At 41.8% G+C, this 27,453-nt stretch overlaps 1 protein-coding gene across 1 annotated transcript in view; it reads right to left on the reverse strand.

Annotated features, from left to right (window-relative positions):
* The window catches only part of vac14 (vac14 homolog (S. cerevisiae)), a 454,421-nt gene that overhangs the window by 238,509 nt on the left and 188,459 nt on the right, over positions 1-27,453 (reverse strand). Inside the window, exon 15 of the mRNA XM_063066634.1 lies at positions 14,921-15,053. Within this exon, the coding sequence (XP_062922704.1) occupies positions 14,921-15,053 (133 nt within the window). The remainder of the gene's footprint in view (positions 1-14,920; positions 15,054-27,453) is intronic.

Here is a 27,453-nt window from a genome sequence, read left to right on the forward strand (position 1 = left end):
AATGCGTTTATTTTAATGCTAGGAGCATTGTAAGAAAGGTGGATGAGCTTAGAGTATGGATTGATACCTAGAAGTTTGATGTTGTAGCTATTAGTGAAACATGGTTGTAGGAGGGGTGTGATTGGCAACTAAATATTCCTGGATTTCGTTCCTTCAGGTGTGATAGAATTGGAGGGTCAAGAGGGGGAGGTGTTGCATTGCTTGTCAGAGAAAATATTACAGCGGTGTTCTGGCAGGACAGATCAGAGGGCTTGTCTAGGGAGGCTATTTGGGTGGAATTGAGGAATGGGAAAGGTGTAGTAACACTTATAGGGGTGTATTATAGACCACCTAATGGGGAGCATGAATTGGAGGAGCAAATTTGTAAGGAGATAGCAGATATTTGTAGTAAGCACAAGGTTGTGATTGTGGGATATTTTAATTTTCCACACATAGACTGGGAAGCCCATACTGTAAAAGGGCTGGATGGTTTGGAGTTTGTAAAATGTGTGCAGGAGTTTTTTGCAGCAATACATAGAGGTACTAACTAGAGAAGGGGCAGTGTTGGATCTCCTGTTAGGGAATGAGATAGGTCAGGTGACGGAGGTATGTGTTGGGGAGCACTTTGGGTCCAGTGATCATAATGCCATTAGTTTCGATATAATCATGGAGAAGGATAGCTCTGGACCCAGGGTTGAGATTTTTGATTGCAGAAAGGCTAACTTTAAGGAGATGGGAAAGGATTTAGAAGAAGTGGATTGGGACAAATTGTTTTATGGGAAGGATGTAATAGAGAAATGGAGGTCACTTAAAGGTGAAATTTTGAGGGTACAGAATCTTTATGTTCCTGTTAGGTTGAAAGGAAAGGTTAAAAGTTTGAGAGAGCCATGGTTTTCAAGGATTATTGGAAACTTGGTTCGGAAAAAGAGAGATATCTACAATAAGTATAGGCAGCATGGAGTAAATGAGGTGCTCGAGGAATATAAAGAATGTAAACACAACCTTAAGAAAGAAATTAGAAAAGCTAAAAGAAGATACGAGATTGCTTTGGCAGGTAAGGTGAAAATAAATCCAAAGGGTGTCTACAGCTATATTAATAGCAAAAGGATAGTGAGGGATAAAATTGGTCCCTTTGAGAATCAGGGTGGACAGCTATGTGTGGAACCAAAAGATATAGGGGAGATTTTGAATAATTTCTTTTCTTCAGTATTCACTAAGGAGAAGGATATTGAATTGTGTAAGGTAAGGGAAACAGGTAGGGAAGTTATGGAAATTATGATGATTAAAGAAGAGGAAGTATTGGCGCTTTTAAGGAGTATAAAAAATGGATAAGTCTCCGGGTCCCGACAGGATATCCCCTAGGAACTTGAGGGAAGTCAGTGTGGAAATAGCAGGGGCTCTGACAGAAATATTTCAAATGTCATTAGAAACAGAGATGGTGCCGGAGGATTAGCATATTGCTCATGTTGTTCCATTGTTTAAAAAGGGTTCTAAGAGTAAACCTAGCAATTATCGGCCTGTAAGTTTGACGTCACTGGTGGGTAAATTGATGGAAAGTATTCTTAGAGATGGTATATATAATTATCTGAATAGACAGGGTCTGATTAGGAACAGTCAACATGGATTTGTGCATGGAAAGTCATGTTTGACAAATCTTACTGAATTTTTTGAAGATGTTACTAGGAAAGTTGACAAGGGTAAAGCAGTGGATGTTGTCTATATGGACTTTAGTACGGCCTTTGACAAGGTTCCACATGGAAGGTTAGTTGGGAAGGTTCAATTGTTAGGTATTAATATTGAAGTAGTAAAATGGATTCAACAGTGGATGGATGGGAGACGCCAGAGAATATTGGTGGATAACTGTTTGTCAGGTTGGAGGCCGGTGGTGTGCCTCAGGGATCTGTACTGGGTCCAATGTTGTTTGTCATATATATTAATGCTCTGGATGATGGGGTGGTAAATTGGATTAGTAAGTATGCAGACGATACTGAGGTAGGTGGATTTGTGAATAATGAAGTAGGTTTTCAAAGCTTGCAGAGAGATTTAAGCCAGTTAGAAGAGTGGGCTGAAAGATGGCAGATGGAGTTTAATGCTGATAAGTGTAAGGTGCTATATTTTGGTAGGACTAATCAAAGTAGAACACACATGGTAAATGGTAGGGCATTGAAGAATGCAGTAGGACAGAGGGATCTAGGAATAATGGTGCATAGTTCCCTGAAGGTGGAATCTCATGTGGATAGGGTGGTGAAGAAAGCTTTTGGTATGCTGGCCTTTATAAATCAGAGCATTGAGTATAGAAGTTTGGATGTAATGTTAAAATTGTACAAGGCATTGATAAGGCCAAATTTGGAGTATTGTGTACACTTCTGGTCACCCAATAATAGGAAAGATGTCAACAAAATAGAGAGTGTACAGAGAAGATTTACTAGAATGTCACCTGGGTTTCAGCACCTAAGTTACAAAGGTTGAACAAATTGGGTCTTTATTATTTGGAGCATAGAAGGTTAAGGGGGGACTTGATAGAGGTATTTAAAATTATGAGGGGGATAGATAGAGTTGAAGTGGATAGGCTTTTTCCATTGAGAGTAGGGGAGATTCAAACAAGAGGACATGAGTTGAGAATTAGGGGACAAAAGTTTAGGGGTAATACAAGGTGGAACTTCTTTACTCAGAGAGTGGTAGCTACGTGGAACGAGCTTCCAGTAGAAGTGGTAGAGGCAGGCTCGATATTGTCATTTAAAGTAAAATTGGATAGGTATATGGACAGGAAAGGAATGGAGGGTTATGGGCTGAGGGCAGGTCGGTGGGACTAGGTGAGATTAAGCATTCGGCACAGACTAGAAGGGCCGAGATGGCCTGTTTCCATGCCGTAATTGTTTTATGTAAATCTCCTCTGCACCCTTTCTATAGTTTCCACATATTTCCTGTAGTGAGGTGTCCAGAACTGAGCACCGTACTTCAAGTGGTGTCTGACCAGGGTTCTATATAGCTGTAACATTACCTCTCGGCTCCTAAACTCAATCCCACGGTTGATGAAAGCCAATACAACATTTGCCTTCTTAACCACCGAGTCAACATGCACAGCAGCTTTGAGTGTCCTATGGACTCGGACCCCAAGATCCCTCTGATCCTCCACACTGCCAAGAGTCTTACCATTAATACTGTATTCTGCCATCATATTTGACCAACCAAAATGACCAACCTCACACTAATCTGGGTTGAATTCCATCTGTCATTTCTCAGCCCAATTTTGCATCCTATCATCCCGCTGTAACCTCTGACAGCTCTCCACACAATCCACAATACCCCCAACCTTTATGTCATCAGCAAATTTACTAACCCATCCCTCTACTTCCTCATCCAGGTCATTTATAAAAATCACAAAGAGAAGGGGTCCCAGAACAGACCCCTGAGGCACACCACTGGTCACCAAACTCCATGCAGAATATGACCCATCTACAACCACTCTTTGCCTTCTGTGGGCATGCAAATTCTGGATCCACAAAGCAAGGTCCCCATGGATCCTCTGGTCTCTTTCTCAATAAGCCTTGCATGGGGTACCTTATCAAATGCTTTGCTGAAATCCATATACACTACATCCACGGCTCTACCTTCATCAACATGTTTAGTCACATCCTCAAAAAATTCAATCAGGCTCGTAAGGCATGACCTGCCTTTGAGAAAGCCATGGTGAGTATTCCTAATCATATTATGCCTTTCCAAATGTTCATAAATCCTGCCTCTCAGGATCTTTTCCATAACTTACCAACCACTGAAGTATGACTCATTGGTCTATAATTTCTTGGGCTATCTTTACTCCCTTTCTTGAATAAGGGAACATCATCTGCAACCCTCCAGTCCTCCGGAACCTCTCCCATTCCCATTGATGATGCAAAGATCACTGCCAGAGTCTCAGCAATCTCCTCTCTAGCCTCCCACGGTAGCCTGGGGTACATCTCGTCTGGTCCTGGTGACTTATCCAACTTAATGCTTTCCAAAAGCTCCAGCACATCCTCTTTCTTAATGTCTATATGTTCAAGCTTTTCAACCCGCTGGTGGTCATCCCTACAATTGCCAAGATCCTTTTCCACAGTAAGTACTGAAGCAAGGTATTCATTAAGTACCTCTGCTATCTTCTCTGGTTCGATACGCCCTTTTCCTCTGTCACACTTGATTGGTCCTATTCTCTCATGTCTTATCCTCTTGCTCTTCACAATCATCAGGAGTTCATTTCCTACATAAGCACATACTGCAAAAAGTTGTGCAAACCTTTGTGGTCAATGACAGCTTAAACCAGGGATTCAGGTCTCACAGTGGGGTTGTCCTATACAGAGGTATCCCACTGAAGAAATACATCATCAGAAGACTTCATCTGAGATGTGCTCTGAGGGGAAGATTATCTACTGGAGCAAACTTAGCTGCTGAGCTACACAAACACACTGGCAACAAAACTGACCAGCAGGTATGGAGCTTCAGGCTCCACCTGAAGTTCAGCTTAATTGGGTACTGGTTTTATAGTCAGTTCCATGATCTTAAACCTTTGCTAAGAAGGTGACGAAGAGTGCTCACACCCCACCCAAAACAAAGCATACTGCATCAGTAACTACTGCCTGAACTTTCACTTGTGCAGAGCTTCAAATACTAGACAATGCCACAAAGATCCTCAAAAGGAGGGGTTATAAATAATTCAACACAGTGTAATGGAAAGAAAAAGGGCTGACGTCAGACAGAGATGGCAAGAAAAATGTGAAGTGATTCAGTTTGGAAGGTCAAATTTGAAGGCAGAATGGTATGATTCCTCGCAGTATGGTGGAGCAGAAGGATCTTGAGATCCACGTCCATGGATCCGGCAAAGCTGCCATGCAAGTTGAAAAGTTTGTTAAGAAGATGAAAGACGTGTTGGCCTTTGTTAGACGGAGGATTGAGCTGAAGAACCATGAGGTAATGTTGCAGCTCTACAAGTCTCTGGTTAGAACACACTTGGAATATTGTGTTCAGTTCTGGTAATCTCATTATAGGAAGGATGTGGAAGTTTTACAGAGCGTGGAGAGGAGATTTACCAGAATGGTGATGGATTAGAGAACATGCCTTATGAGAATAGGCTGAGTGAGCTAGGGCTTTCCTCATTGGAGCGAAGGAGGATGAAAGGCGAGTTGATACAGATGATAAGAGGCATAGATCGAGTGGATATCCAGAGAACTTTTCCTAGGGCAGAAATGCTTAATACAAGGGGGCATAATTCTAAGGTGAATATAGGGACGTACATGGGGGGATGCCCAAGGTATTTACTTATTTATTTTACAGAGTATGGTGAGTGCATTGAACTCCCTGCCGGGGTGGTGGTAGAAGCTAATACATTAGGGACATTTAAAAAACTCTTAGATAGGCACATGGATGATAGAAAAATGAAGGGAAGAGTTAGACTGATCTCAGAGTGGGTTAAAAGGTTCAGTACAACACATGGGCCGAAGGGTCTGTACTGTACAGTAATGCTCTATGTTCTATAAACTGTAGTCAATTGAGAACAGCGATTGACAGTATGACTCCAAAGGGTTGATAAAATAAATGCCAGTGGCAGTTGGAATTTAATTCAGAGAAGTATAAATAAATTTGCTTTAGCAGAAGAAATAATGAGAAGCATTCTTGGATGCAACACATTTATAATAATATGAGAGCAACAGAATTACCAGAGGGTATTTCTGCAAAAGTCCTGGAAGGCGGCAGGGTAATGGGAAAGCAAATTAGTAAAGCACGCAGGATCATTAGCTTCATAAAGAGAGATGAAGTGGAGAGATGTACAGATCCCTGGTAGACCACTGCAGGAGTCTTGCATCGGATTTTTTTTAGGAAGGATGCTTGGAGAGGGTGAAGACGATATTTACCTGGGTGATTTTAAGAGTGAGATTTCAGCTGTTAGATTACATTGGAGAAGTTGTACAGTTCCAGAAGTTACAGAGGATTATCTTAGTAGTTATATGTCCTCTTTCTTCAAAGAAAAGGGCTTCTCTTCCTCCACTATCAATGCTGCCCTCACCGATATCTCTTCCATTTCGCACAAGTCTGCCCTCACCCCATCCTCCCGCTGCCACACCAAGTGCGCCACTTCTTCCTTCACGACCATTCAGGGGCCCAAACTGTACTTCCAGGTGTACTTCCAAACTGTACCTCTTTCATCATAAACATCCCAGCTCTTTACTTCATCCCTCCCCCTCTCCTGGTTCCACCTATTACCTAGCTCTTTGTACTTCTTCCTCCCCCCCTCCTTCTCCTCTTTCTTTCCAGTCGTGACGAAGAGCCTCAGCCCAAAATGTTGACTGTACTCTTTTCCATTGCTGCTGCCTGACATGCTGAGTTTCTCCAGCATTGTGTTTGTTGCTTTGGATTTCTAGCAACTGCAGATTTTCTTGTGTTTGTGAAAGGCTACAGTCTGCCTCCTTTTACAAAATGCACTGAAGTTACTCATGCAGACTTCCTTGATACCATCCTCTCAGCTCATGACCCCAACCACCAAGGAAAACAAGGGAAGCAGGCACTGGAATCTAGAATAATAACCTGCTGGAGGAACTCAGTGCAAGTCTGTGGTCTACCCCCTTTCCCTACTCTGGCTTCTGTCCCCTTCTGTTCCAGTTGTGATGAAGGAACTTGGTCTTCATTTTTCTCCATTGATGCTGCCTGATCTGCTGAGCATTTTGTGTGTAAGGGTCGAGCCAGCCTCTGTGGGGCAGTTGGTGGGATGGAGAGATTGTCGAAGTTTCAGGTCAAAACCTTGTGTCAGTACTCGTGGGAAAACCACTTTAAGTCTCACACAATTTTAACTAGAAATAGTCACCATCCCCCTCAGTAATATTGGATCTAACTGATGGAACTCGACAGCACAGAAGGAAGACCTCCACCTGAACGACAACAGTGGTTCAAGAAGCTCATCACTACCTTCTCAAGGGCAATTAGGCATGGGAAACATATGCTGGTATTTCCTACAATGCCCACATTTTCTAAAGGAACATATAATAATAATCATACAGATCATTTTCAATTTATCAACAAAAGAACTGAATTCCAAAAGATCATAATATAATTGTGATTAGATGGCCCTTAGGATATTAAATGTCCACACCCAAGAAAAGAATTCAGCAGCTTTGAAAGCCCATTTTAAAGGGTCAGCGTTCAAATCCCAGGCATCCTACTGACTCATCAAAATTTCGAAATGAAGCGTGAGAATGTAATTAAAACACATTATGGGAATCAGTTCACTGTTTCCAAGGAAACCATTCATAATGTGCAAGTATTGAAGGGACACAGATTTTCTCCATTTTATCTCATTAATATGAATGTCAAATGTCAGGTCAGTCTAAATATTCAGAACTTCAAGTGAAAAAATAATTATGCAAATATTATCCAAATATTTATTGAAAGTGGGTCATAAATTGAAAATTGCCAGTAGTCCTCATTTACATTTGCATATCAGAGCAATGAAAAGACAGGCATTGTGCACTGAGAAGTTTAGTCTCTGCGTGTTAAGTGAGTACATTTTCTGGACAAGGTAGGAATGCACATTTATTGAAGCTAATTTGAAACAGGCTGCATCAAAAGTTCCCAAGTGTTGTATATACCATGAATGCCTCTCAGACAGGTGTGAGATGAGGGCCAAAGCACTTTCAGAAACTGTAGGAGAAATACAGTTATGGGTATGAGCCAAGTGCTTGAATCAGATGGATATGAGCAGCTTCAAATTGTCTCAGAGGCACTGGTTCCACCTGACTGGTGATATATTGCAGATGCTCTGCAGGAAAGGAACACAAAAGCAGGTGCAATTATACATGACAAAGCAGATGATGAGGCAAGCAATGGCTCTTGTAAGCGCAGTCATCAAATAGGGGATAACTTGGTAGTGTAGTGGTTCGTGTAATTACCAATCCATTAATTTCCTGCAGCTATCCATAAGGAATTTGTACATTCTCCCCGTGATCACCCTGTTTTCTCTGGGTGTGCCAATTTCCTCCCACGTTCCAAAGATATATGGGTTGGAGTTAGTAAATTGAAGATTTGCTATGTTGACACCAGAAGTGGGCTGCCAGCACAATATTCGCTGATTCGATACATATTCCACTGTATGTTTTACTGCCTACAACTGTACACCAGTCTGAGGTTGGAATTCTTCCCTGAGGTGTTCACTAAAACTCTGTGTAACACTGGCTCAGGTAACACTGGCTGTATGAGCTACTGAATACACCACTGTGTAGGGACACAAATTTATCCTGAAAATCTGAGCTGGCACACTTCAGCTCAGTATATGGCCGGAGCGGGAAGCGCAGAGTCAAATATCGCTATGATGATTGTATGTTCTAGTATCAATTGTTTGGTGACAATAAAGTATAAAGTATAAAGGAGATGCTGTCTGACCATTAAGAATTTAAATCTCATCAAGTCTGAGCAGGCTTAAAAGATCCTCCAGTAATAATTGAAAGAAGAACACCAGACCCAGCAAATATTTGTCTCGACCACAGTCAAGAACAGGTCTAAAAAATTTGTCTGTGCCAAGGTTTTGATTTTACAATTGCAAGTAACCTCCCCAACATTGCTTTGAGAATGTAAACGAGCTGCAGAATGCATTAGCAGCTGCACAAAATTAGTCCTGTATGATTCTCTCTGTAACAATTTGCTGTGTCAAGACCAACAAGATTTATAAGATGAAATTCTGGCATCAGTAGGATGTTTCTTTACAGTACTGGGGCAGCAGAGTTTAAAGTGTTACACCTCAGATGAACAGCACTTTCCAACCCCTGTGGGGTATTCCCAGGGAATGCTGGCATACCCCCAAGATGAGAGAAAGACAGTGGAGCCCCCTTAAGTTCCTGAAGAAAAATGTGTTCTATGCTTTGTATAATGGAATAAATGTCTTTTTATGATCTGCAGCCAAATCACCCTTTGAAAGACATACGCAAAACTCAGATTAAGCAAATTAGAAGGTTCTCACTCTGTCTGTTGAGGTTTTTTTTGAACTCCTGCAATGTAGAGGTGAGAAGTATTGTACGTAGTATACTGAATCTGATCGGAGATATACCTGCAACAGGGTTCTGAGAATCAGGGGAATCCTACCTCTCGATTTGAAACCTGTGAGTTCATCACAGATATGAATAAGGAGAGCCTTCTGGATTAGGTTGCGCACACACAGAAGAGTCTCTCTCCAAAGTTTGGGGTGAAGATGGCTTTTGGTGACCTCTCTTGTCAAATGTCTTACTCTGTTCATTCTTACAAGATTTTTTTTCTGCAATATTTAGCCACTGTTTTTTGGGGAGAAGCTGCTTAGAACCACCAAGGGCAACAGTGAAAACCTACTGAGGTTTGCTTTGTGGACAATTAAAGTCAAAGTAAATTTATTATCAAAGTATGTAGGTAAATATCACCAAATACTACCCTGAGATTTATTTCATTGCAGGCACTTACAGGAGAATAAAGAAATACAATAGAATCTATGAAAACAATACCATGGGGGCGCCATGGCAGCGTAGCGGTTAGTGCCACCCGATTACAACTCGGGGTATCGGAGTTTAATTCTGACACCATCTTTAAGGAGGTTGTATGTTCTCCCCATGACCACACAAGTTTCCTCCCTTAGTTCAAAGACATACTGGTTAACTGGTCATTGTAAATTGTCCTGAGATTAGTCTCGGGTTAAATAGGTGGGTTGCTGTGTGGTGTGGCTTGTTGAGCCAGAAGGGCCTGCCTGTGCTCTCTCTCTCTAGATAAATAAAATACGTAAACAAAGACTGACAAGCAACCAATGTGTGAAAGAAGACAAATCACGGAAATAAAAAAATAAATAAATCATGCTGCAAACATGAGTCGTGAGTCATTGAAAGTGAGTCTGTAGATTGTGGAATCAGTTCAGAGTTGAGGTGAGTGAAGTTATCCAGAGTGGTTCTGGAGCCTGATGGATGTAGGGTAACTGCTCCTAAACCTGGTGGTGTGGGATTTAAGGCTCTTGCTCAATAGTAATAATGAGAAAAGAGCATGGCTGGATGGTGGGGGTCCTTGATGGTGGATGCTGCTTTCTTCTGGCAACACTCTTTGTAAATGTGCTCATTGTGGGGAGAGTTTTGCTGATTGTGGACTGAGCTGTATCCGCTACTTAGTTGTGCTTTGTGTTGCCTATGACTGCAGGGGCAATACCTCTGGCCTCTGAATAACACTTGGTTTGACCGTGCTGCATTATTACAAGAAGTTTGTAAGCGATTGCCATCAATTTTGTTAAGAGCAATACAAACCTTGTCTGACCAATGTAACACTTGGGGGATGGGGTGGGGGAAGGAGTATAAGCTGAGAAGTAATAAGTGAAGCTAGGTGGATGGAGGAAGGGGGGGGTGGGGAATGAAGTGAGAAAGTAAAGGGCTGGAGAAAAAACGATCTGATAGGAAAGCAGAGTGGACCATGGGAGAAAGGGAAAGAGGAGGGGTACCAGGAGAACAGATGGGCTAGTGAGAAGTTGAAGATCCAATTAATGTTAGAAATAATAAAGATTAATGAATGGAGGATTAATATAATTCATACATCAAAAATCTTTAAAAACTGTAGAAATTAACAGTTCTAAATACCACTGGGTACACGTGACAACCAATGATCTAATTGAAGTAGCTGCATAGATGGTGGATGCAAAATCAGAATCAAATTTATTTCATTGTCTTAGTAATACAGTGCACAGGCAAAAAATATGAATTACAAAACAAATAGTTCAAAAATTAGGTAGTGTTCATGGACCATTCAGAAATCTGATAGCAACATGCAAGAAGTTGTTCCTGAATCGTTAAGTGTGAATATTTAGGCTCTTGTACCTTCTCTCTGATGGTGGTCATGGCAAGAGATCATGTCCCAGATGCTGACCGTCTTTAATAATGGATGTTGCCTTCTTGAGGGAATGCCCTGTGAATATGTCTTATACGGTGTAGAGAGTTGTGCCAGTGATGGAGTTGGCTGAGTTTCCAACACTCGATAGCCTCTTTTAAGCACAGTAGATGTTCCATACAAGGCTGTGATGCAACCAGTCAGAATGATCTCTATCATACATGTATAGAAATTTACAAGAGTTTTTGATGCCATACCAAACCTAAAACTCCTAACAAAGTAGAGTCACTAGTGAGTCTCCTTTGAGAATGCATCAACATGCTGGTCCCAGGACAGATCCTTGACACCCAGAAAGTTAAACCTGCTCACCCTTCCCCCGACTCTTCAACCAGGACTTATATGTGTTCTCCTGCCTTCCCCCTTCCTGAAGTCCACAATCAATCTTTTGGTCTTATTGACATAAGAATGTAACAAATAGGAGCAGGAGTCGGCCATCTGGCCCGTCGAGCCTGTTCTGCCATTCAATAAGATCATGGCTGATCTGACCATGGACTCATCTCCACCTACCTGCCTTTACTACGTAACCCTTAATTCCTGTAAGCAAAAATCTATCCAACCTTAAATATATTTATTTAAGGGGAGGAGCTTAAGAGGATTAATGGCGCCTAACAGCGACTCCTTTGCTCGCATTTTCAGAAACAGCCCTATTTCTATCTTTAATATCTCTATTTTTCTCTTTCAGGGTTCTTTTGAAGACCCTGACCTGGAGTTAAACGCTAACTACGGTTCTCTGTGGGAATGGGACCCACTCTCGGGGTTTCACAACTGGCCACTATTCGGCACGCCAAGGGCTCGGCCTAAGAGCTCAGCTTGCCTTCAGAGGGCCGAGATCTCATGGCTCTGGAGATGGGTGGATTGAAGGTTGGTGTCCGGACAGGAGATCGATGTGTCGTGGGAGATGGAAGATCTAAGGCTGTGTGGCCGGAGACCTGAGATCTTTGGGCACAGAGTTTGGAAAAAGCATCACAACGAACTGTTAACATTGTGAACTAGCAAGTTGTTTGTTATGTCTCCCCTCCCGCTGTGAAATGGAGACACGTCTTTCTCTCTTATTAGGGAGAGAGAGAGAGAGAGGAAGGGAGGGAGAGAGGGGGAGAGGGGGAGAGGGAGGAGAAAGAGGAGAGGGAGGAGGGAGGGGGAGGGGGGAGGGGGGGAGGGAGAGCACGAGCGCCTGTGGTATGTCGAATACCGGGTGAACAAGCGGTCTTTAGAGTACTGCAAGCCTGTGTCTTAGCTGTATTTTTGCTCACATTTGAGTGCTCGGTGGCAGATGCCGATGCTGTTTTTTTAAACTGCCCGGGGCAGGGGGCATCGTTGCTTGCTGCCACTTACATGTGGGAGGGAGGGGAGCTGGAGGGGTACTTTGGGTTCTAACATTTAACAGGTGACACATTGGTGGCAGTTTGTCAGAGATTTCTTCAAGCTGGAAGTCTTCCAGAAATGATCGGGAAGGCATCACTGCCTTGTAATTGTTGATTACAGTGTTCATCTCCTCCAGTGGCAGCTTGACACTTCCCAAGGGTGGAATGTAGACTGCTACCAGGATGATGGCAGAGAACTCTCTCAGCAGATACAGCAGATGACATTTGATGTCCAATGTTCCAGATTTGGGGAGCAGGACTGAGACAAAACTGTCACATCTGTGCGCCATGAAGTAAATGCCACCACCTCTGCCTTTACCTGATTCAACGTCTGGTCCAATGGGTAAAGCCCTCAGGCTGGATCGCTGTGTTTGGAATGTTAGAGGTGCCATGTCACTTTGAAGCAGAGTACACAACAGTCCCTGATGCTCAAGGTTCAGTTTTACCTGGAATCCTTCCTGGCAGCTACATTTTCTGAGGCAGTGATTGTCCAAAGATCATATTCAGTAAAGACATCAGCAAATACAACAGTACTTACTGTCCAAGAAAGGAGGAAAGTCAAACAGGACACTGCAGATTTGTTGACAGGAAAGCCTGTCATTCAGCATGGAGTAATAGAGAATGTAGGAAAACATAATTTAATTAGATTGAGCACGTTGTTGTATGAAAGAGAAATACTATTTCATGATTTTACTAAGCAGCAAAGACCCTCCTCCATCTTCCTCTACAATTTGGAACCATGGATATCCAACACAGGAAGTACCAATATTGCAGTCTTGCAAAATTCTCCAAATCCATTGGCAGAATAGAGAAACCAACATTTACATTTATCAAGTCAACTAAGCACACCATATTGGCACAATCATGACAGCAGGCTCAGGAAACTAGCACTCGACATTGAGCTCTGTCACAGGGATAGATTCCTAGCAGAACAGAGCAAACAATTCCATAGCATTATCGCTAACTTCCTCAATGATTCCTGAGTATCTTTGGCACAAAGTGAAGAAGGAGCTTGCAAGAATGCAGTGGTCTACAACACCTTGAGTCTCTACACAGAGAGTATATATGGAAGTACAAACAATGGAAGAAACACTCAACTTTCCTACAGCAGAGTCTAAATGCCCACATAGGACTTTTTAGCTACATAAGAACTCAAAGAATTGAATGGAAGTCACTCTCAGTCTGGAAGAACTGCCGAAGAAGGAAATGTTGAATTAATATAATGACAGATATGTAACAGGATGGATGAGGGGCAACCAGAAGATCCAGATACATCTGGGTTTCCAAAGGGTATTTAATAAAGTACTGCATGTTACACAAAATAAGGCATCAGGAGGTTAAGAGAAACTTATTTGCACAGGAAGAGAATTTGTTAAAGAACATAAGGAACAAATGAGGCATTCTCAGTTGGCAGATGGCTAATAGTGGGAGATGGGGTTTTGGGTGTTTACAATCTACATTAATGATGTAATAATGGAGATGGCAAAGCCGTATCCAAACTTGATATAAAATCTAGAGAGGAAAGTAAGTTTGAAGTGAATTCAATTGGCTGTAAAGAGATGGAGACACATCAAGCAAACTGTGGGGAAATGAGAGGTTATCCGTACATTTTCTCTTAAATAGTAAGAAATATTCAGAGACTCAGCAGAAATTGTGCAGGAAGCTTTTTATGTCAAGGTTGTACTTAGACACAACAAACAACAAGCTGAACAAATAGTATGTGTGGTTTTATTCCAAGGTAAATGGAGAATAAGAGGAGGGATGTCTTGCGTCATTTCCACAGGCTTTGGTGAGACAGCAGACACAATACAGTGTTCAGTTTTGATCTCCAGATCAAAGGGTCTTTAGAATTCCTGAGAGGCAGTGCAATGTACCTCTATTTGATTGATTCCTGGCTTGAGCACAATGTCTCAGGAGATTGTGGGATGGGCCTATAATTGCCTGAAATTTAGGGAAATGAGAGGGCATGCAATGAAATTTATAAGAACCTGAGAGTGCTTCACTGGTTTCAGGACGAGAGGCTGTCTGCCTCGAACTGAAATACGGAGCTTGAGGGACCTTCCTGCTCCTAAATCTTACTTTATGAGTAAAAGATCTCTCAAATTATTTCATCACTCAACATTATTATAATCCCATGGGACTTCGAAGTAAATTAGCTGCCACATTAGTTACTTTGCAACTGACTACGCTTCAGAAACTGCAGACACTGATATGCTTTGAAATTCTGCATGCATTTTCATTATTAGTTGTAACAACCTTTTCCCTTTTCATTTTGACTTAAAAAATATTGAACTGAAGCCTCCTTTCCACGATAGAGGGTTACATGCCAGATTCTGCTTTCTCTCTATAATGGTGTCTATTTTGTCATAAATGGAAATATTTTCAATTCCTCAACACCAATACCCTTCACAAATAAATATCAATAACACAAAAGAATAGTGGAAGTTCAAGCCTTTAAAGCTCTTTTGAAAAGAACCCATGGCAGTGTGCATAGATTAACTAAGGAATTTGGAAATGTCAAGTCATAATGACAAGGTTAATTAAAAGACCTTCCAAGTGCACACAAAACTACCTTCATTCTCCACAATCAAAATGATATAATTTCCGACAGCATTCACGTTAAGTAAACATTGAAGATACAAACTCAAAACAGGAAAGTGAAAAACCAAGTGTGCACTTACCGGATGATAAAAGGCCCTCGAATTTCCAGCAGACTTTTCTCATTGTTGAACTGCTTCAACAAGTTGATCATGAACTTGAAGAAGTAAGAGTTCATGGTGGGAGTCGAGGGAGAGCACTCCAATGTGCGTGGCTCTATGGCATACAAAGTAGAACATCAGCATGTAGTCTGCCACCAGCTTGCACAATATCCATCATTTTCAAGAGCTCAGTCCCAAGAATAGTCAAAATTCACCACCTTGGGCTGTGGAAAGGAACTTCTAATATTTTTTTCTGCCTGTCGCCTTCCCATTAGTTTGTAACATGTTTGTCAATAGATAAAAAGTGAAAAGCAAAGTCTTCTTATTTCTCACAACTTGTCTTTCACCTCAAGGCAAAACTTGGATCATTCTAAGAATGAAATTATTACCCTAAACCACCGGTGGAGCGCACCGACTCCGACACCATGGCTTGAGGCCTAATCCTCACACATTCAAGACAGCAAGCATATATATACTATCAGTAACATGCAACCACGCAAAATAGTCCAGAGCCTGATTCCACTGAATCCCACCGGAATCTGCATTCGAAACAATAGAGCTTGACTTCTTTGCCTTCTGCAGATTGAATACGGGGGGTGGGGGGCAGCACCAGCTACAAACTGAATGCAGCGCCACACACATCAAAGTTGCTGGTGAACGCAGCGGGCCAGGCAGCATCTCTAGGAAGAGGTACAGTCGACGTTTCAGACCAAGACCCTTCGTCAGGACTAACTGAAGGAAGAGTTAGTAAGAGGTTTGAAAGTGGGAGGGGAAGGGGGAGGGGGAGATCCAAAATGAGAGGAGAAGACAGGAGGGGGAGGGATGCAGCCAAGAGCTGGACAGGTGCCACACCACCCCAGTGGAGTGTATTCCCTATTCTCACCCATCAGAAGATGCCTGCAGCCCAGCCCAGCAAATCCATCCCACTTGTCTCCCAAATGCTCATTGTCAGTAAGATGTTCATACCTGGAGGGGGCCTGTATTTCCCTTGACTAAAGAAAGCATTAGAGAGACTACAGAGGAGATTTACTAGGATGCTGCCTGGATTAGAGAGTATGTTGTACGATAATAGATTGAGCAACAGATTTTCTCTTTGGAGTGAAGGAAAATGACAGGTGACTTGATAGAGGTGTACAAGATGATAAGAGGTACAGATTGAGTGGAGACAGCCAGAGACTTTTCCCCAGGGTAGAAATGGCTAGGACAAGGGGCGTAACTTTAAGGTGATTGGAGGATGGAATAAAGTTTAGGGGCACTGTCAGAGGTACGTTTGGGTACAGAGCATGGAATGCACTACCAGGGATGGTGGTATGGTGGTAGATATGTAAGGGGCATTTAAGAAACTCTTAGACAGGTACATGGATGATAGAAAAAAAAGGGCCTTGTAGGATGTAAGGTTAAATGGTTAGCACAATACTGTGGGCCAAAGGGCTTGTAGTGTGTTGTACTGCTCTATGATCTAAACCAGTTGTGATCTGGTCTACAGTTGATCACCTTTTCTCCAAGGAGAACCCCACCTGCTTTACATAACTGCAACCCCTCATTCCTGGAATCAATTGAGTATATTAAACTCCTGGTCCTGTTGAAATGCTCCCCAGTTCTAATTCCCAGCAGAAAAAGTATCTATTTAACCTATGAGGGCTGTGCACCCAAGGCTGATACAGCCTTCATGAGGTAAGGCATTGAGAACTCAAGAGATCTGACAACCATGCAACAGTTATCATTAATTGCTTGCAACACATGCACAATGCTAGAGGAACTAATTAGGCCAGGCACCATCTAAGGAAAAGAGTACAGTCGACGTTTTGGGCTGAGACCCTTCAGCAGGACTGAAGAAAAAAAGATGGGGAGTAGAGTTAAAAGGTAGGGGGAGGGGAGGGAGAAACTCAAGGTGATCAGTGAAACTCGGGGGTGGGGGGCAAAGTAAAGAGCTGGGAAATTGATTGGTGAAAGAGGTACAGGGCTGGAGAATTACCAGAGGAAGACAATGGTCAGGCAAGGACATATGGTGAGAGAGGGAAAAGGAGATTGGGAATGGTGAAGCAGGGGTAGTGCCATTACCGGAAGTTCGAGAAAGTGATGTTCATGGCATCAGGTTGGAGGTTATCCAGACGGAATGTAAGGTGTTATTCCTCCAACCCGAGTGTGGCCTCATCGTGACAGTAGAGGTGGTCATGGATAGACATATCGGAATGGGAAGTAGAATTAAAATAGGTGGATTTCCAGCATCTGCAGATTTTCTCTTGCTTGCCATTGATAGCTTGCCCTGTTCTCATTGCTCCCATCAGGAAGGAGATACAGAAGCCCAAAGGCACATGCTCAATGATTCAGGGGCAGCTTCTTCCCTTCGGCCAGCTGATTTCTAAATGGACATTGGACCCATGAACACAATTCACTACCTTTTTATTTTCATTTTTTTAATTACTTATTTAATTCAGAATGAGAACCGGAATCAGGTTTATTATCACTGGCATGTGACATGAAATTTGTTAACTTAGCAGCAACAATTCAATGCAATACATAATCTAGCAGAGAGAGAAAAAAATAATAATAAATAAAATAAAACAATAACAAATAAACAAATCAATTACGTATATTGAATAGATTTTTTTTAAATGTGCAAGGACAGAAATACTGTATATTAAAAAAAGCAAGGTAGTATCCAAAACTTGAATGTCCTTTTAGGAATCGGATGGCAGAGGGGAAGAAGATGTTCCTGAATCGCTGAGTGTGTGCCTTCAGGCTTCTGTACCTCCTACCTGATGGTAACAGTGAGAAAAGGGCATGCCCTGGGTGCTGGAGGTCCTTATTAATGGACGCTACCTTTGAGACACTGCTCCCTACCTTTGAGACACTGCTCCCTAAAGATGTCCTGGGTACTTTGTAGGCTAGTGTCTAAGACGGAGCTGACTAGATTTACAACTTTCTGCAGCTTCTTTCGGTCCTGCTTTGTGTATGTATGTGTATATACTGTAATTTCACTTTTTAAAAATTACGTATTGCATTGTACTCCTGCCGCAAAGTTAACAAATTTCACGATATATGCCAGCAATATTAAACCTGATTCTCATTCTGATTCAAAAGCTTGGCAAACCAAACGTGTTAAAGTTAGAAACAAAGATGTTGTAGCTGCCTGGTTTTTCTCCTATTTTAATGTTACAGGTCCTCCACGAGTTTCAAATGCCCAACTTCTGGATATCCCAAATACATGAATGAACATTTGGGAGACTGGCTGGATGAATTCGCCTGGTGTTGCAGGGCTGCAGGCACCTTCTGCTGGGTGGGAATGGGTCATTTCCCCATCCCAACCACAAGTCACAATCATTATGCACTCAGCAGAACCAAGGTTACTGAGTAATCTCACTTGTTTACTTGCAAAACAGATTACGTATAGTCTCAGGAACCATCATAACCTGAGGACTGCCTGTAAATGCATAATTGATTATTGTTAATAAATGCAATTACTGTATGGTTACGAAATCTCTGGGATTTCAATGGGATGCTTATCATGATTACCACGACATAGAATATGAGAGCAGGCAAAATATGGTATAATATGTAGAGTACTAGTTGCCACACCAAAGGAAGTAGGGGATTACAGTGGAGAGGGTGCAGAGGAAGGTTCACTACACTTTTACCTGTGATGGAATGTCACAATTATGAGAAAGTGAAAGGGCTGGGTTGCTTTTTTTTGAAGGACAAAGGGCACCTGATAGAAGTGCACAAAATTATCAGGGTCATAAATTCAGTGTTGTAAATGTTTTGTCATAGCCAAGGACAAGTGTTTAAAAGAAGCTAAGTCAAGATGGATGCTTGGATGGGAAAAAGGATGATTTTTTTTTAACTCAGAGGGTGGTTGAAGTTTGGGACACATGACTGGAGCGAGTGAGAGGCAGAGACTCTCACAGCATTTAAAAAGTATCAAGAGTTATTAAGTATTTAGATAAGCACATGGATAGGAAAGTTTAAGCAGATATGGGTCAAATATGGGCAAACAGGACTAGCTTAAATGGGCATCTGGGTCAGCATGGACCTGTTGGGCTGAAGGGCCTGCCCCTGTATATGCCTCTGCATATTAATTATCAAGATTTAGAAGGCTGCAAGACAAGTGTGGTAAATGGGTTTAGTGCGGTTAGATACTTGGTCAGCACGAAGAGGTTTCTGTGCTCCATGATTCTATAACCAACATAAATTATATCATTTTGAGAACCAACTTTGTAAGAAAGAATACTTAATCTTGAACTAAGATAGAAAAGGTCCAGATACGATCTCCGGAAAGCCATCTCACAGGCTAAGTGGCAATTCTGGACCAAACTTGAATCATTGAAGCATGCTCAACAGCTGTTGCAGGACTTGAATGCTAAAACCTCTTAAAGCAAAATCAAGCAACATAGGTGGCAACAAGACTTCACTCGCAGATGAGCTCAATATATTCTATGCTCACTTTGGCTGTTAAATCATGGAGGAATCCTCACAAACACCCACAGCTCCTGACAACCCCATGATTCAGTGTCTGAAATCGACATGAGAGTATCCTTCACAGGAGCTGAACCCATTGAAGGCGAAGGCATCCAGCCCAAACGGACCCACTACAGTTTACCTACCAGCACAACAGGTCCACAGCAGATGCCATTTCTTTGGCTCTTCACTCAAACCTGAAACATCCGGACAACAAAGATGCTCTTTATTGACTACAACTTGGCATTCAATACCATCATTCCCTCAAAACTAATCAATAAGCTTCAAAACTTTGACCTCAGTACCTCCTTGTGCAACTGGATCCTCTATCTTGCAGACCCCAAGTAAGTTCAGATTGGCAACAACATCTCCTTCACAATCTCCATCAGCACAGATGCACCACAAGGCTGTGCACCCTTGCTTTACTTATGACTGTGAGGCTAAGCACAGCTCCAAAGCTATATTTAAGTTTGTTGATGGTACCACTGTCATAGGCTGAATGAAAGGGAGAGAGACTGAAAACCTGACTGAGTACTGCTGCAATAGCAACTTCCCACTCAATGTCAGCAAGACCAAAGAACACTGGAGTTCCATAAGCCAGTCCTCATTAAGGAATCAGAGATGGAAAGGGTCTACAATTTTAAATTCCTCGGAGGAACTGTCCTGGGCTCAGCATATAGTGCAATTATAAAGAAAGCACAGCAGCGCCTCTGCTTTCTTAGGAATTTGCAACGAGTCGGCATGACATCTAAAACTTTGACAAACTTCTGTTGATGCGTGGTGGAGAGTATATTGACTGGGTGCATCACAGCCTGGTATAGAAACACCAATGCCCTTGAATGGACAATTTTTACAAAAAGTAGTAGATAGAGCCCAGTCCATCACAGTAAGTCCTACCCACCATTGAGCACATCTACACAGACCAATATCACAGAAAGAAGCATCCATCATCAAGGATCCCCACCACCCAGGTCATACTCTCTTCTCGCTGCTGTCATAAGGAAAAAGGTACAGGAGCCCCAGGTCTCACACTACAGGGTAAAGGAAGTTATTAACCCTCAACCTTCAGGCTCTTGAACCAGTGATGATAATTTCACTCGACATCACATTCCCGCAACCCGTGGATTCACTTTCACGGACTCTTCATCTCATGTTCTCGATGTTTATTGTTTATTTATTTATTATAATAATTATTTTTTCTTTTGTGTTTGCACAGTTTGTTGTCTTTTGTACATTGATTGGTTGTCTGTCTCATGGGATGCAGTCTTTCATTAATTCTATTATGTTCCCTAAATTTACTGAGCATGCCTGCATAAAAAATGAATCTTGGGGTTGTATATGGTGATACAGATGTACTTTGAACTTTGTGCAAATAAACATCAGTGGTTAAAAATCAATCACTCACAGTCAGAAATATTGTGGAAAATTAATTACATGGGGGTGTCTCTTTATACTCATTATTTAAAATAAGGCTACTGTTGTTTAACAAACAATGGGAGTATAATGCAACTGACATGAGACTGTTATATCACACTCTTCCAAGGTAAGTTGGGCAAGTGGTGTTAATTAAATGTGGAACAGAAATGTTCTGCAGGAACCTTGTGAAGAAGAGGAACCCAGTGCAGTGATGCATGTACAACTGAATCGTTCTGGGCCAGCTATATGCATAATGGTCTGGGATTTAATGGGATTCAAACTCTTTACCTCCCGTGGGTACTTCATTACGGACTGAAAAAATCCAGTACTATTTCTCTTTATGTAAGTAGCAATCTGGTTTTGGTTTTGAGCTGCAAGTCACCCTCCTCAATATTTCACATTGTAACTGAATACATCATTCCTTACTGGCAGAGAACACATCATAAAGCAGTAGTCCATCGTGCACAAGTCAGGAGAGAAGCCAAATGCTAGTAGTCTGAAAACTGGGTCATGAAGGCAAATTAGTAACACTTAAGAGTATAAATACAAATCCTGTGGGGTTCTTCACAATATTTTAGGGGTGGATTTCAGCCTAACAATTGATCAGATTTGGGTCATGTCAAGGTTCTTGGCCAACCCAAGTTCTAATGGCTGTAATCCCCAAAGAAGTGTCTCTGTTCACCAACTCTCTGCCAAGAAAAAATGTTCCCTGCCTCAAATTCTAATGGGAGTCAGCCTCCTGCTGCCCTGGTAACACAGAAGTTGAGTCACATAGAACATAGAATAGTACAGCACATTACAGGGCCTTCGGCCCACAATGTTGTGCCAACCCTCAAACCCTGCCTCCTATATATCCCCCCACCTTAAATTCCTCCATATACCTGTAGTCACAGAACTACTTTCATTCCACATTGCTATTAAAGATGATTTCAGATTGCCAAGTGGCAATGCTAAGACCCTAAAATCCAAGAGCTTCCTTCCTTTCGCAATGAACCACTGGTCCCCAACACCAAGCGAGCACATATCCCAAATCCTAAATGGGATTGTTCAAAAGAATATCAGCTAAAAAATAGCTACTGCACACTGGAATTAGTTAATGGCATAAGCTGCTTTTCAGAAAAGTAGATACAAGTTATTTATTCAGAACAAAAATTGTGGGACAAAGATAACACTCAACCAGATGAAGTCATAGATGGACAGAACCTGGACTGAAAGAACCAGATGGATGAAATGAGTGATCTTGCTCCAAGAGTGACAGTAGCTCAGTGAAAAATGAACTGCAGGTTGATGAGATTGTTAAAGAGACATAGAAAGATACAGCAGAGAACCAGACCCTTTGGTCCACAAATTCTGTGCTGACCATCAAGCATATGAGTTATGCATTAATTTCATTTATTCTCCCCACGGTCTCATTATCTCTCCAATCCAGATTTGACCACTTACCCACACACGAGGCCAATTTTCAGTACCCAATTAACCTACCAATCTGTGGGATGTGGGATGTGGGAGGTGGGAGCAAAGTGAAGAATACTGAGGAAACGCACATGGTTACAAAATAAAGCAGATTGTGCCGAAGAGTCGGGATTAAACCTGGGCCACTGAAGCTGAGGCATCAGCTGCATCACTGTGCCATTCAGATAAACAAACCCTTGCTTAGTAGTACACAACTTGGGATGCAACAGCATAGTGCCCTTTGACTGCTCACGAGAATTTACTAACATGTGGCTGGATTCTTTTGTCACTTCAACTTTCTAATGCATTGTCTCTGAATGAAACACTTAACTCTATTTGTTTTCAGTAGGTGTGTTACAACAGGACAACAGGGGATTTGAAAATGCAAGGTTCAGCTATAATCCCCATATCTGACTCTAAGGCTACGTCCAACTAGACCGGATAAATCTGTAACTGAAGTCTTTTCTCTTCGTTTTGACCCTCTGTCCACACTGAAATGGCGTCTTCCTCCCCCGAAAACGGAGCTTTTCTAAAACTCTCTCCAGAGTGTTTAAATCTGAAAACGCCGGTTGGGCGTTGTAGTGTGTACGGGGTAACCAAAGGTTTTAAAAAACCTGTCGTCCCTTTCATCGGTGAAGACTATGGCTGCAGGAAATGTTTCCAGGGTGACCCCTCTGTGGGAGTGGGGAAGATGTTGGTGGGGCCACCCAGGGGTCTGTGTGTCCGTATGTGTAGCTATTGTAGTGGCTGTGAGGCTGGTATTGTGGCAGTGAAAAGTACTGGGGTGGGGGGAGCCATCATATTCCTCATCATTGCAAATCTCTCTGCAACAGAGTTGGTCAGTTTTTCGATGTTCGTCGTGAGCTGGGTCATACTGTCCGTGAACTCCCTGTCGGTTGCCTCCATACGCTCCAGTACTTGTTTTTTCAGTTTTAAGTCCTCCTGCGCGAGAGCCAACAGCTGTCCATCATTTGGCAATTTCCTTTTAAGTTTTTCTAGTCTGTAACTGGACAAACGTGCACCAAGTATACCATTTCCTCTTCGCTGGTTTTCTGTAGATGTGTCCTGCACATGCCCAGTAGGAGGAGATTTGCCCAATTACCCTTTTAATGTGGACAGAGGTATTTTCAAAAATGCCTGGAGTAGATGCCTATCGTTTTTATGTGCAACTGGCATTTTCAAAATTATCCAGTCTAGTGTGGACGTAGCCTAACTCAAGAGTTCTCGTTCTATAAAACTGACTGTTCCAGGATCAAAAACATCGTGATGAAGGTTCTCAGCCTGAAACGTTGACTGTTTATTCCCCTTCATAGGTACTGCTTGACCCGCTGAGATCCTCCAGAATGTTGTGCTTTCTCCTAGGATCATCTGGGGGAGCAAAGGATTTCCTTGCCTCATTTTCCAAGTGAAATTAAATCTCTTTAAATACTTCATAAACATGGCTCATGAAGTTTCCTTATCAGGGTAAAGACCACCAATCAGTTACTTGAGAAGGTTCTTCATTCAGTCTATTTCCTACAACTCTCCAACTTTTCACAGGCTCTCTCACATCCCTTCTCAATTTCATCTCATCCATTAGCCTCATACTGTACTCTGTTGATTCCATTCCCATTATACTGAACGCACACCATCCCTTCCAAGATTCAGTTTCTTGGCAAGAATTTAAGACATCACTGAAATAGATGAGCTACATATTAATCGGCCATGGCTGTGTTAAAGCCAAGGCTGAGAATTTACAAAAAAACAATAAAACAGGAGCAACAGTAGGTCAACACACATATTGCTGAAGGAACTCAGCAGGTCAGGCAGCAGCTGTGGAAATTAATAAACAATCAATGTTTCACACAGAAACATTTCATTGGGACTGCAAGAATAAGTCACTGGAGCCTTCAAGCCATGCCCCATTATTCAATACAATCATGGGTGATCTGGGCTGGCCTCAATTCCTCTTCAGTGCCAGCTCCTCATAACCCTGAATTCTTCAATCTTTCAAATATAAATGCATCTCCATCATAAATTTCTGCAACCCCAGGCACCCATGTGGGCAGAGAATTCCAAAGACTCATTAACCCCTGAGAGGAGAAATTTCTATACATCTCAACTTTCAATAACCGGCAACACACATCAAAGTTGCTGGTGAACGCAGCAGGCCAGGCAGCATCTCTAGAATTCCTCGTATTGCTTGAATTTCCAGCATCTGCAGAATTCCTCGTGTTTACGTTTCAATAACCGGCTCTTTATTTGTACCCAAGTTCAACGTTCATGAAATTCCCACTACTGAAACTATCTCCTCTGTGTCAAGATATGCGTGAGTAAGGTCACCTCTCATTTACTAAACTCTAAAGAATAGAGATCTAAATTGTTCAGCCTCTGAAGACAATGCTGTCATCCTAGGAATTAGCCTAGTATCTCCTTTCAACTGCCTCCAATGTACCATATCTTTTTTTTGAGGTAAGGGGGCCAAAGCTATGTAGTATTCCAGCTGCAGCCTCACTAAAACCCTGTACAACTGGGAAAAAACCTCCCTATTCAACTCCTACCCCTTCGCAATAAAGATCAAAATGCTATTTGCTTGTCAGACTTTCCTGTCAACTTTTTGACTTCTCTTACTGACCTTACACTTTAATTATAGAAGGCATTGATGAGACAATGTTGCTAGTGCTATATACTACACTGGGCTTCTTTCTCAAGAAAGGATTTACTCTGTTGGAAGCAGTTAAAAGAAATTTTACTAGACTAATAGTGGAATGGACACATCATCTTGTGAGGAAAGATTATGCTTATATCTGATAAAATTTAGAAGGGACAGGTGAGAATGTAAATATTAAGATCTTGAGGCATCTTAATCTTAAAAGAATAGAGCTAAAGAGAATTATTTCATTATAAGTAAATCTAAACCTAGTGATTATGGTTAAAAATAAGGAGTCAGCATTTAAGACATGAAGTGAACGTGGAATGAACGTTATTCTCTCAAGCGAAGAATGTCTTTAGAATTCTTCCTCAAAGGGAGGTGAAAACAGGAGCACTGGAAGATTTTGAAATAGAGGTTTATGGATTCTTAATGTACAATTAAGCCAAAGGTTACTGCAGGCAGACATAAATGCAGAGTTGAGTTGCAATCAAATCAACCATGACCTTATTAAAGATCAGGGTAGGCTCGAGGGGCCGAGTGCCCATCTTTTTCTTAATGAGTTGTCTGTATATTTGGCAGAGAACACAAATTGAAGGAAGAAAGATACAACTTAAGGCATTAAGAACATAATTTATTTTTATATATACTTATTATAATTTATTGTTTTTTTCTATTATTATAAATTGCAATGCACTGCTGCTGTATAACAACAAATCTCACAACACATGCCAGTGATATTAAATCTGATTCTGAGGCTTTTACCTTGAGGCTCTTAAACTCAATCCACTGACTAATGAAGGTCAACACACCATACGCCTTCTAAACTACCCCTTCAACTTGTGTGGCAAGCTGGTCAGGAAGTCGACATTAATTGCTCACAGTGGCACATGGTAGCTTCACAACCATCAGGGCATGCAATGGCTCAGAGTTCAAATTAATAATTTAGTTATTTGAATATTTTTATTTTCAAATAAACAGCTGATACTAGATTCACAGAAACAATCAATGCCCTAGAGATGAGCAACAACTTATTAGACATCATTAAGCTTTCATGATAGGTTGGTAATTGACCAATTATAATTTAATTCCTACGCTCCATCCATAATCCCACAGCATTACTTAAGAAAAAAGCAGTAGACTAATTTTTAAACTACTTAACCATTACAGTCAGAGTAATTAATAACAACATAAGTAATGTGGATTTGAATTCCTTCCAATATCATGTTCGGCAGGACGGAGTGACAGAAGAACAACTTACCAAGTCGAAGAAGATTATAAAAAAAAACCCATCATGACTCCATCCTGAACAGCGTGGCTCACATCACTCAGAACAGATGCAAGATTAAGAAGATAACTGTGTGCACAAACTAATGTGGGAGATGGGTGTAATTACTGTCAGAAACATTTGTTATGGTTCAGACATTCAGAACACAAAACCCTTCTTTAAAAGCCGTATCATGACCCCTGTGACCACACAAGGACTGGCAGTGCGCTGCTCCGAAGCTCTAATCTCAGCTGCATGATCTGGTGCATCACTTAACTCTGTAATAATTAGCATCACAAAATTTAAGTGCCATTTCCTCAACATCTTCAGCCCAATTATCACTGACAATGTCATAAAGCTGAGCAGACATGACTAGGCTAGAAGTTATTACAGCATTTACCTGAATAAAGAACTGAGGCTCAATTAGGCAGGTAGCTATTGGATGCTGAAGACTTCAAACTCAATGCACTTTGCCCTATTGATGTCTAGCAATTTCGGTGGTTAATGCTATCATACACAGCAAAGTCATGGCTCCCTCAGGTCTGTATTCAGTGGAAAAAAAGACTCAGTCTTGATTGCAGCAATTGACCCAGAATTCAGAGCCTTTCAAATCAAACAGATTCCAGATTTCTACATTGGCATGGTTGAAAACGTGTTTCCCCAATTCCTCTCCTGAGATGAAACATTTTCTATGCAGATTTTACGCAGCCTGCTGATAAGAAAAAAATAGCCTGGCTACAACCAAGAGAAAATTACTTTAATTACGACTGAAATTCAAGAGGTCCCTCCACATCAAGTTTCTCCACAGTGGACAAGTACATTCACTCACAAGAGCAAAAGGCAACAACCCTTGAGTATTTGAAGGTTTGTAGTGGGTTCAGAAATTTCCCTTTGCAGGGTTCATTTGTGGCTTTAAGTTCCTCTTTGCTCTCTCTTACACCACTTCCAAAAGGGAGCTGCAGAGTGTCAGCCTCACTGTGCCCGAGACCTGACTGGGTTCAATACCCTCAGGGGCTATCTACGAGGAGTTTGTGCCCTGTGACACCCTGGATTTCCTCTTAGTACAAAGACATATCAGTTGGTAGAGTAAACAGCTACTGTACTTAGATTAAACAGGCTCCTGTAGGTTAAACAGCCATTGCTCCAAGTGTGCTGGCGGATGGTAGAATCTGGGAGAAATATGGAGACAATATAATATGGGATGTCATGTAAGATTAATTTAAGAGCTAGGTGGGTTGAACCACCTGTTTTGAGCAGTGCACAAGTTTATGACTCTAACTTCCATCATTTTTT

The sequence above is a fragment of the Mobula hypostoma genome, chromosome 14, assembly GCF_963921235.1.
Source record: "Mobula hypostoma chromosome 14, sMobHyp1.1, whole genome shotgun sequence".
NCBI lineage: Eukaryota > Metazoa > Chordata > Chondrichthyes > Myliobatiformes > Myliobatidae > Mobula > Mobula hypostoma.